The 12,490-nt window shown below is 37.4% G+C and overlaps 1 protein-coding gene and 1 non-coding gene across 2 annotated transcripts; both read right to left on the minus strand.

The window, feature by feature from the left end:
* Window positions 1-1,158: 1,158 nt before the first annotated feature.
* LOC142619491 (TOM1-like protein 2) lies at window positions 1,159-7,444 on the minus strand. Its single transcript, XM_075792610.1, has 3 exons — window positions 6,739-7,444; window positions 2,282-2,557; window positions 1,159-1,846 (listed from the first exon to the last, which is right to left on the minus strand). The coding sequence occupies exons 1-3, from the start codon at window positions 7,249-7,251 to the stop codon at window positions 1,403-1,405; spliced, it is 1,233 nt and encodes a 410-aa protein (XP_075648725.1). The 5' UTR covers window positions 7,252-7,444; the 3' UTR covers window positions 1,159-1,402.
* LOC142621419 (small nucleolar RNA snoR99) lies at window positions 5,268-5,364 on the minus strand. The gene has a single exon (XR_012841798.1). It is a non-coding gene; the product is annotated as a small nucleolar RNA snoR99 (small nucleolar RNA).
* Window positions 7,445-12,490: the final 5,046 nt, after the last annotated feature.

A 12,490-nucleotide genomic window follows, 5' to 3' on the forward strand; every position in this document is an offset into this window, starting at 1 on the left:
AAATAAACAAATATTCCCAATATGTTGCAATAACATAACTCACTAAATAAATAACATAACTCAAGTACAAATTTATATAAAACATTACCTTTGAGATGTAGATTTACTTCCACTGTGAGAGAGTGTTGTGAGAGTGGATTAATTTTGTTGAGGGAAAGAGTGTTGTGTGAGTGACAGAGTGTATGAGAGCTGTGAGGAGAGTGTTGTGAGAGTTGTGAGGGAGAGAGTGTTGTGTGGTGAGCGTGACTAGGTGAGAGGGATGGATAAGGAGGGAAAATGGCACTAGGATCCACACATTACATGTAGTGGGGCTGGTGACCATGTATAGAAATCGAGTTCTTAAGACTTGGTTTTCATTAAATGAAAATCGAGTCTAAAGGGTACGAGTTCAGTATGCACGTGGCTAAAAAGCGTGAAAAAGGCACCGCTACATAGAAATAGAGTTTCTAAGCCTCGATTTTCATTTAAGAAAACTCAAGTCCAACAGAATCAATTTCAGTAAAATAGAACTCAATTCCTAAGGACTAGATTTGCATGCCTATGTGGATGACTTGTCCACCTCAGCTACTGCAACGACATAGGAATCGAATTCTTTATACTCGATTTTGTACAACAAAATCGAGTCTCTTGCTCTAGAGTTGGTAAATAGCTAAATAATTTGAAAAGTGTGCTAACTAACAAAATAGTTTGAGTTTTAGTGTTATTTTCCAAAAAAAGCCCACAGTTTACACAAAACAATTTTATCATCCGAGCTGATTCACTCTTTTATAAGGGTTTTTTTTTTTTATAAAAAAAAAAAAGTATTTTTGCTCAGTGTTATCAATGAACCATTCCGCAGTCACTAACGAGTCTCAGTTTTTAAGGATCAACCTGAAGTAGTACTTATAAGTATGGTTATAATTTAGATGAATGACCTATTTTTATATTTATAGATTTATCGATAATAAATCTATAATTCGACCAATGAACCACTAGTTAAACCAATAAACCAGTCTTTCGGCCAGGTCAATCTATGCATGTTTCCGTTATGATAAGTGATAACTATGGTTCGGAGTATTGGAAAGAGGAAGGAAACACAAGAGAAAAAATGAGATACCAGTGGCAACACGCAGCTCTAGTACCAGTAAAGTAATCGAATATTAGTGGCACTAAGAAGAAAGATCACAAACAAGTCAGTAGCCATTATAACGGTCAAAGATACACCATGCCATGGATATTAGTATGTATGATTAAATTCAAAAACCTAAAATTAGATTTTACTCCTGAGTCCTCACCGATTACAATAATTTGATGCTCAAGTCATTGGTAAAAAAGGAGCTATGAGTTAATAGAGGATGTGCCCCCTGAAAAACATTGACAAAGCATACATACAGGCAGGAAAACCACCTCACTACCCACTTCCTCATTTAGCATTTATCTTATCATTGCTTGGTTCAGCACTCTCTCCTTTTGGGAAACCCACCAACTTGTTCTCATCATGAGCTCCTACAAGAGCAGGTGATTTGGCCTCAGATGCATGAGCCTTTTCTGGTAGATTTCCTCCAAGGCTTTGAGCAGCTTCTAACTCACTCTTAGAGGCATCAGAATTCTTAGGCAGTTCTCCTCCAGGCTCTTGGGCAGCTTCCAAGTCCTCACAGTTAATGGGGTCAGAGTTTTCAGGTTGTTGTTCTCCGGACTTTTGAGCAGCTTCCAACTGCTCATACTTGGAGATCACCTGCTCCAGCTCATCATGAAGATATAGAGCCTCAAATAGCATCCCTTCATCATCAGTGGTGCTTTCTATAATCGCCTTAATGACAGGCTGCGACTGCTTGCAATTCTCCAACATGCTTATTGTAAGATCTTCCTGCATTAGCACAAGAACTTCTATCAGTTCTCACTTATCTTCCATCCATACACATCTGGGGATTAAGGTGAGAAGTCACACAACAACTCAAGGTTAAGTAAAAAAAAACTTCCTAGCAGGATAGCACATTTACGTCAATGCATTCAACTATTCAAGGTATATGCCATAATACAGAAACACACACATACACGACATCACATAAATCAAAAGAACCCAAACACCGAAAAGATTTTCATCTATTTTAGGAGGCTATATTTAGATAAATTGAGTAACAGGACCTCCTCTGAGAACAATGTCATAGAATTTTGCATTTATTTGAAGTTAAAGAGTACAATTTGATGCTTAGAGGAACAGATGAAACTACTGAATTTTTGAGTAAAAAGGCAATCTATTTATTTATGAATACTACTTTCTTGTTAGAAGTCAGAAAAATACCTTCAAAGGTTTGGGCTCTGTTTCGGTGTTCAATATGCTGGAGAATAGTTCAAGGCTGTTTCGAGTTACAACAAGATACTCTTTCTTTTCTTCGACGGATAGGATTCTATAACTAAAGGGGAGTGAACTACCTCCTGTGTCATGCATTCCTGTGTCAGGAATAGGGTATCTCTCAGGTGGAGACAGAGGTTGTTGATCATATGACTCCAAGGAATACTGCATGGGGAGCGAATTCCCTTCTTGTACAAGTGGAGGTATGCTTCTTCCTTTCAAGCTCTGTCATAACATCCAGAATAGAGATAGAACATATCTTTAGACACGAGAACTAAGATTGCCATAAAACAAAGTGTCAAGAGTCATTAAATTCAGACAGTAATAAATGTAACAAACCAAAAGGCACCATCATTAATGAGTAAAACAAAGTTGAACGTAACTTATACTTTTTAACAGGCCAAGGCAAACACATTTTTGGTCCTGCTTATTATCATTTATTTTCAATTTTTTTTTTTTTCCCCCTTATCAAGAGAGAAGAAGAGAGGTAGGGTAAAGAAAATTTGAAAAAAAAAAAAAGGTTCAAAAGTATCAAAATCCAGGCCAACTGAAAATAAGCTGTCCCAGTATAGGTTAGCTTGTCTGTTAAGAATGTTTAAACAGTGCAGGAGTCCAGCTGTAATCTAATATGCACTAATTTCTACCACATCTCAAATTTCTTTTGGGTTGGGCCCCATCTGATTGAAATGAAGTGTGTTTGGTAGGAGGGATGAAAAAGTGGGCGTATAGAAAATGGATATATATTTTCTTTGTTTGGTTGAGAAGAAGATTGAGAGGAAGAAATGTTGTTTATATCCATTTACTGTTTTGCCCTTATTACATAAAATAGATTTGTTTGTTCATTGTACACGAAATAATTTTTTAATTATCTTTTAAGAAAAAAATAGTGTAATTAACTAAATTAGTTCAGATGACACTTTATAGCTGTGAACCTGTCGCATATTTTATTTTGTTTCTTTACCCATCCACTTTGTTTAGTCCCAAATAAAAAGAAAGTCATTATCCTTACTAATCTCATTGACATTTATCTTTTATTGACACATAAAAAGGAAATTATCGTCCTTATCTTTTATCTATACAGATAATGGATATTTACACAACTATGACATATTTGACACACCTACAATAAAAATGATACCCTTTATTGTACCAACAAATGTAAGCCTACAACTTCTAAATAAAAATCAGAACCCAATGAGCATTATTAAAAAAACTCTCAAAGCAATCAAAGAATGAACCAAACAAAATGATTATTTTAGAATGGCTATTCCTCATAATTGCTCACTGTGATGCAACGGAACCATGGTAATTACAATCTCAAGATGTGGCAATGCCTATGACCCTCCAACAGAGTGTATGAAGTTGAAATCAATGCTACAGTAATATTGAGAGTAAATACTTTGGTATTGTTACAATTAAGTGGTGCTTCTCCAAGCAGTCACATGCAATACTTAGCCTGTTTTTAATTAACTCAAATCTCAACACCAGACATGGTAAATGGAAAAAGAAAACAAAAAAATGGCTGCAGAGATTATTATGTTAATAAAGCCAAGAAAGGATTGAGCACCACAAGCTCTCAATCCTAGCAGAGGCGAAAGCTCTTAGACAGCCCTCGCAAAAATGTTTAGAGAAACAAACCTTGGATTTGTCATCATCAACATCAACATAGAAAATGCACCTATGTCACAGCTTTCTAATTATTATTAGAATAAAAACATATGGTGCTCAATTTCAAACATTAGAAAAATCATTTGAATGACAAGTTTCAGTGGCATAATGGAAACATTGGAAAGAAAAAAAAAATCTATTTAGAAAGGAGTTTAAACTAATAAATACAATACTAGATAGTATGATGAGATAAACACATCAGACATACAAGGAAGGATTGAAAGAGCACTAGCTCTCTAGCATAGCAAAGGTGAGAAAACTCTTAGGTAGCCACTGCCAAAGGTTTGAGAAACAAGTCTTTGGATTATCATCATATTATATAACAAACTACATAACTACACTATTTTTTTTTTTTTGGATTGGTAAGTTACACACACACCCAATTGGTCTTGAACCCAAAACCTCACCCTATGCCTAGAACTTAGAATGGGAAGAGAAAAAGATGTCATCTTACTAAAAGATAAGACAATAAGATTAACCAATTTGAGAATAAAACTTTTACAATTGTGCGGAAAAATAAGAAATAACTTCAACTAAATTCAAGCAACTTAGCATTGGGAATTCTAAATAACAAAGAAAAGGACCTGACTAACTAGGAAATTTGATCAAACCACACCATTGCCAATAATTTCTGTATTCTGAGGTGAAGTGGGTAATAATTTCAGACATTCAAGGAACAAATGAGCAACACTTGCTCTCAAGCCAAGCAAAGGTGAAAGCTCTTTAGATGACCACTGCGAATGTTAGAGAAAAAAGCCTTTGGGGTTGTCATCATCAACATTTGTCCAAAAACTATAGAAAAATAATGTTCAATTCCAGGTATAACACCTGAGGAACCCACAAAAGAAAGAAAAAATGCTTACTCATAATCTAACAGGTTAAATTGTTAAAATAATCATACAATTTTCAAAAAGGTTAAAAACAACACTAAGCTGCTGAAAAATCAATGTGCATCAGTGTTAAAGGCCATAGACATCCAAGGAAGGATTAAAGTAGCACAAGCTCTCAAGACCCATCAAAGGTGAAAGCTCATAGGCAGCCACTGTGGGATTCTCAATGAGACAAATATTTTACATGACTGCATATGTAAAGGTTACTACTCAGTATCTAAAAACAGTAGCATCTTAATATCTCCATACATTTGCAATCACAAAAAGGATATTTAGCACAGCAACAACTATAGGTTCTAGATCATAATGGCATACAAGGTAAATAAACTAATAAACTCAAAGAAGCAAAAATGGAAAGTTAGGAAGTAAGATTGACAGTATGTACCACCCTATAATGATCAGCAAGACAACAAAGAAAGCTGACAAAGTGATTTAGATGGATTAATATGAGGGGACTTGCTATCCCTGAAGCACTCAGAACACTGCTAAAGGGAAAATGTGAAGTCCCCAAATAAAAGGAACACCCCCCCTCCTAAAAAAAAAGATATTAACAGCATGAAAATCTCATACCAAGGGCTATGCACAGTAATGCATAGTAACCATTGCAAATTCAATTCCTAAACATTTTTTAAATATAAAAATATACTTTACCACCACCCCCCCCCCCCCCCCCAAAAAGAAAAAGAAAAAAAAGAGAGAGAGATAGAGAGACCCACATAAGCAAGAATTTTGAGGACCAAATAAAACAAAACATTGTCGAAAAAAACATTGAGCTTGCCAAAACAAACAGACAAACAAACAACAAAACCTGTTTGATAAAAAGGGTCTATGAGCTGCAATGTTATTATGAAGGAGAAGTCCCTAACAGTTCTTTTATGTTCCAAAAAATTTGCCTCTAATGCTGTGCGTATATCTTGGTTGCAAACAAGACAAATTAAAAAGAGGTACATAAGAGATTTTGTATGATTGCCTAATTTGCCTTTCCATTTTCTCTCCTCCATCAGGCAGATTTGTATTGGTCCCGGTGGAAAGCACCGGGTCAAACCCTTTTCAGGCCAGCCAAATGGAGGAAAAAACCAATCACCTTACCATTTTCAGTCCTCAATTTTCCACCCTCCCCCTTTTCACCTAAACCAAACACACCCTTAGTTTTTAACTGAATACTTAAGAAGATAGATTAGGTTGGCACCATTCGGAAAATTCCCTGCAGAACTTTCGGGAGAAGGATACAGGGGTCCATCAGATAGATGGAGCATAGCGTTCAAGTTAATGGTCATATAATCACACACGAAAATACAATATGGCCAAATGTACTAAAGGACCCAATCAGGAAGTTCTTCATAGCTAAATGGTTGTTACCCAATTGGTCACTAAATATACCTTACAACAGTTACAGTATTGCAGGGTGTGCCTTCACTCTCACTAATTTTTAGTTGCTATTGCTATCTAACATATTAAAATCATAACTCAATGATGTTCACTGAAAAATCACAAATTCAAATCTGAGATTAGCACCTACAAACCAACCTTGCTACAATCCCCTAGCCAGCAACCCACTAGGTATTTCGCACCCACCCAGAAGTCACCTAGCATTGTTTAACCATTATTCTAACTCTCCTCCGGAACCAGACCCTTAATAAATGGGGCCCAACACGGCCAAAATTTACCTTTTTAAATAGGGTTTGAAATAAAAAATCACCTACTCTAATACCATAATAAATTATTATTATCCCAAAAGCTTAAACGGTTAGAAAATAATAAATCTAAGGCACGCACAAAAAAGCCATTACAAACATGAGAATAGAAAAATCAGAAATCAAAAACAGCATGAGATAAAACTGAACTGACCATGTAAGTCTGATGAAAGACAGGAAGATAAGCGAGATCCTCGGACTGGCCCCAAGCCCGAATCAAATCCAAACCCCTTTTCCTATTCCCAAGATGGGTCTGCGGATTCTCTATCATCTTCACCATCTCGTCCAACACTTTCTCAGAAGCCACCTCAGAGAAAACCTTCTCACAGTTCATAGCACAAGTCTCCAACAAATCCAAACTCAGCATCTGGCTCACCACCGCGCCATTGTTGCTGCTCCCAGTCCCAGAAGAGATCTTCTTCTTGATGGCCCTCACGATCTCGGTCCCGCTAATCTCTTCCACGTTGATCAACTTGCATATCCGCAAGTTGAGTCCCCAGTTGGGACCCATTTCCTCTAGCGTCTCAGAAGTGGCCTCGTCCACCAGTTTCGACTCCGGCGTTGGGGTTTGAAGAATTTCCTTCACTTTTCCAGTGACCATTCGACCCATTTGAGCTCCTTGGCTCTTCAAACGCTCACCCAGTTGCGCTAGATTCAACTTGTCCATTTTTTTTTTTTTTTTTTTGGTGTTTCGCAGTGTAGAAAGGGAAAAACGAAATGGTTGAATCTATCTGGCGCTGAGAGATTTTTTTAAAGCTTTATACTATTGTTAGTGATATGCTGTTTCTTCGTTGTTAGATTGAGAGAGAGAAAGAGAGAGAGAGAGAGACAAGACAGAGATGGGAAATGTCAAATGAATCAAAGATACGCGTGGCTTGGTCTGCCGCCTCATAGTCGTGGATTGTCGTGGGCCCGTTTTTGACACGTTTATTAGGCGACTTTTATCCACTTTCATTTGGAAATAAACCGAGGAATTAAATTAACGACTTGCCGCCCTTTGGGCTTGGACTTATCTCCTCTATTCCACTTCGTCGCTATTTATAAAACTAACAATATCTATTATTTTGTTGTCAAAAAGACAAAAAAAAAAACAATATCTATTATTTAAGTAGGAAAGTTACGTATTCACCTATAATTATACTCTAAATTGCAATTTACGCGTGATTATTAACTTAAACTATAACTTGTGTTATTACTTTGCATGTCAAATTTTGTTGTTATCTTGAATGACATCACATGAAAATACTTAATTATCTTCTCAATCTTTTAAAAATAAAGAAAAAATTACACTTTACCACCCTGAATTATATTAGCAATTACACTTTGCATTATAAACTTTAGTTTTCGTACGAGATTATGGTAGAATTGATGGCATGACGTAAAGTGTAATACAAGTTATAATTTAAGGTGATAATTGTGTATTTTGAAATTTTAGTGTATAAAGTATAATTTAATGTATAGTTTAGAGTAACTTCATGTAATTACACCTATTTAAATAAATCACATACATAAATAGGTTTGAGGAAAATAACTCCAAATTTACCGTGTTGTGTAAGTTTAATTTTATCAATGGGATCAACTATTTGCTATTACTAATCAACTTCTTCTCATGGGATGAGAAAGAGATGGTGGGAAACGACTTTGTCCGTGTGAAGGTGGAGGTGGACATCTCAAAACCCCTATGTCGAGGTTGTAAAATTGATATAGGTGAAGATAGTGAACGATGGGTGTCTTTCAAATACGAAAAACTCCCCAACTTCTGCTATTGGTGTGGCTTGGTGTCCCATGATGAGAAAGAATGCGAGAAGTGGCTCACGGGGAGAGGCTCTAGCTCTGAGGAACTACAGGGGTATGGTGCATGGCTCAAGGCGACTTCGTACAATCTAGGGAAATCATCCTTTACGACTGTTTCAGGTATGGGCGATGGCCTTGGAAGTCCGAGTGTTAATAACTCCATGAAGCATTCATCCAAGACAAGGAAGGAGCAGTCGATGGTCACACCAAACGCTGGTCAGAATCAGCCCACCATCGAGTCACAGCAGAGCGTTGACCTCCATAACTCTCCAAATAAGGAAACTACAGAAAACAGGGACGCCATTCAGCAGATTTCACGTGAGAATTCCCCCCAAAATCCTCAGGTAATAAATGACATTCCTATTCTATATCCATCTTCTCACCCGAGAGATTTTGAATCCCAAATTGAAGAGATTGATATGGCTTTTAAAAGGTTTGAATCTCATGATTATCGCTCACCAAATGTGACAGCTGGTACATCCATAGGTACGGTCCTTAGTGGAGAAAATTTTGGGATTAATATGGACAAGGTGGACAATGGGGAATATCAGGATTTGGCACACGTGGATAATCAGCCTTTAGCTATTATACCCGATCCAATTAAACTTAGGAGGTGGAAGAAGTTGGCACGTAATATTCCTAAAACAAATACAGATACTTAACTCTCGGTAGCAGTAAAACGGGGAAGGGAGGAAGGTGATGGAATCCAACTTGAGTTACCTTGCAAAAAATACCGGGTTTCAAGAGTGGACGAACAGGACATCTCAATGGCGGAGGCTGTTCAACAGCCCCGCCAATCACCATGAGTATTATTGTATAGAACTGCCGTGGGCTTAGGAACTTGCAAATAGGGAAGGAGCTTGAAGTGATGATTCGAGCTAAAGATCCCTTCGTCGTGTTTTTAGCCGAAACATGGGCGGATGAAGCTAGGCTACAAGGGATTAAGCTAGGCTACAAGGGATTAAGCGTAAGATAGAATTTGACAATTTATTCTTTGTGGAAAGAAATAATAGAGGGGGTGGTCTGGCTCTTTATTGGAGAAACTCTATTGACGTACATCTAGATACTTTTTCCAAGAATCATATTGATTCCATTATCAATAAGGGAAGAGAGGATGCATGGCAATTCACAGGCTTCTATGGAGAACCAGTTTCCCATAAATGATTTGAATCATGGAATAAGCTCTGCCAACTCCAAAAAAAATTTAATCTCCCTTGGTTATGTGTTGGGGACTTTAATGAAATTCTTGGGAGCTCAGAGAAACTTGGAGGAAGCAATAGAAGTCAATCACAAATGCAGTTATTCCGAGATGTGGTGGATGAATGTGGTTTTATTGACCTTGGATACTTAGGACATCGGTTTACATGGTAGAAACATTTCTCCACTAGCCATTCTATATGGGAGCGACTTGATCGAGCTTTACCAACTAATGATTGGCTGTTGAGATTTGCAGGTACAAAAGTCCAACATCTAACCGTAGACTCATCGGATCACTGCCCCCTATGGATCAATACCGTGGGACTTGACTTTCACAATGCACCAAGACTTTTCAGATTTGAAGAGATGTAGCTGTCTGACCGGGGTTGTGCTAAAATAGTTGAGGCAGTTTGGGATGCTAGAGGCGTAGATGATCCAACCTTTAGAACGAGCATAAGATCGAGAAATGTGAAAAAGAGTTGATGATTTGGAATAGGGATCACTTTGGCAACGTCCAAACAATGCTAAAACAAAAAAGAAAAGATTTGATACAAGTAGAAAAGGAAGCCATGCAAACTGGTCAGAATTGGCAGCTACAAGAATTAAAAAAGGAGATTGCAAGCCTCATGGACAAAGAGCAAAGAATGTGGTTTCAAAGGTCCAAAGTGTTATGGGCCTCTCAAGGTGATCGAAACTCTAAATTCTTTCACTGTAGGGTCACTAAATGAAAAAGGAAAAACACAATCCAAAGACTATGGCCTTTAACAGGACAATGGAGCAAATGTGATGAGGAAGTGGTAGACATACTTGTATCCTATTTTCAAGGGCTATTCACTTCGGCTATAGACACACAGTGCGAGGAAGCCACCAATTCAATCCAAAAAGTAATTAGTGCATATATGAACTACCAGCTTTCAGCAGACTTCACAACTTGGGAGGTGCAAAAGGCTATCAAAGAAATGGCCCCCCCTAAAAGCCCTGGACTCGATAGTATGCCACCATTATTCTATCAACACTTTTGGAGTACCCTTGGTAATGATGTCTCACAAACTATTTTGCATTTTCTTAACTCTACAACTCTACCTGAAAATCTCAATCCTACTTTTATTTCCCTCATACCAAAAAATAAAGCCCCTGAGCATGCTTTAGATTTTAGACCCATAAGTCTTTGCAATGTGCTCTATAAGATTTTATCTAAAGTCTTGGCCAATAGACTCAAAAAAAAATATTACCAAATATTATTACTGAGAATCAAAGTGCTTTTACTAAAAGTAGGTTTATATCTGATAATATTTTGGTTGCTTTTGAGTCTCTCCATAGCATGCAGAAACATGGTGGAAATGAGAATTATATGGCTATTAAGCTAGACATGAGCAAAGTATATGATAGGGTGGAGTGGTCTTACCTAGAATCTGTGATGCGACAGTTGGGTTTCACTGAAAAATGGATAAATTTGATGATGTTGTGTTTTAGAACAGTCTCATATTCCATTCTTGTAAATGGAAAACCTAAAAGGTTGATCAAACCTTCTAGAGGAATCTGCTAAGGGGACCCACTTTCACCATTCTTATTTCTGCTGTGCACTGAGGGTTTATATGGCCTCATTACTAAGGCGACAACACAAGGTGACATCAAGGGTTATTCTCTTTGTAGAAATAGCCCTAGACTAACCCATCTCCTTTTTGCAGATGATAGCTTACTGTTTTGCAGGGCCACAATTCAGGAGTGTCAACAGATTATGAACATCCTGGATATATACGGCAAATGCTCTGGTCAATAAATCAACAGAATCAAAACCACCATCTTCTTCAGTAAATCCACTTCTGAGGAAATCAAGAACCAAATTAAAACTGCATTGAAGGTATCGGAGATTGTACAATATGAGAAGTATTTGGGGCTGCCATCATTAATAGGGAGACATAAGAAAGCCAGTTTTAATTTCATAAAAGAGCGGGTGTGGAAAAAACTTCAAGGGTGGAAAGAAAAATTGTTATCTCAGGCAGTCAAGGAGATTCTTATCAAGGCTGTGGTTCAAGCAATACCAACTTACACAATGAGCTGCTTCAAACTACCTTTGGAACTTTGCACAGACCTCGAGAGCCTCACAAGAAAATTTTGGTGGGGGCAGAAAGGAGATAGAAGAAAAGTACACTGGGTGAAATGGGACACTCTTTGCAAACCCAAGTCTGGGGGGGGTATGGGTTTTAAAGACCTAGCTAATTTCAATGATGCACTTTTGGCAAAGCAGGTGTGGAGATTACTGTTGGAAAAATGCAAGAAAAATGCTTGTTTGTATCTCATCCAAAACATGCGCAGCGAAAAAATTAACGGATCTACTTTACTCGCAATTGATAACATGTACTATGTAAGTTTCAGAATTAGAGAACAAGAAAGCGTACCTTGGTGCGGTGAAATTCAAAACCGAAGATCAGAAGCACTTGGGAAGACTTTTAATCTTCACTCCAATTCCACTTAATGCTCAAGATGTGTGGTCTCTCAATCAGTTTCCAATGAGAGAATAGGAGAGTGTCCAACACTCACATACTCACCACTTTGAAGATTACTACATCTTAATCCTTGAGTACCCGATTTAATCCTTTATGTTATTCATTATATATTTATGAAATCCAATTCCACAAATATATACTTTAGGAACTTCTTACTAAAGTGGTTGGGTCCAACTCTCTGAATAACTAAACCCATTAAACTTATCTCAAGGGAATATTTTGTATCTCCGTTAAAAGACTATGAATTCCATCTTGAGAATACATGTTCCATCAACACTAAATATGGCTGCCTAACATACTGAGGTTTTGATCGTGACTAATAGATCTCACTCCTGATATATCAAAGCAACCTACATCTCATGACCAGGTCCATTATTCTCTCAGAATTAAGAGTTCATGTAAATAGAA

The sequence above is a fragment of the Castanea sativa genome, chromosome 12 (assembly GCF_040712315.1).
Source record: "Castanea sativa cultivar Marrone di Chiusa Pesio chromosome 12, ASM4071231v1".
In the NCBI taxonomy this organism is placed as follows: Eukaryota; Viridiplantae; Streptophyta; class Magnoliopsida; order Fagales; family Fagaceae; genus Castanea; species Castanea sativa.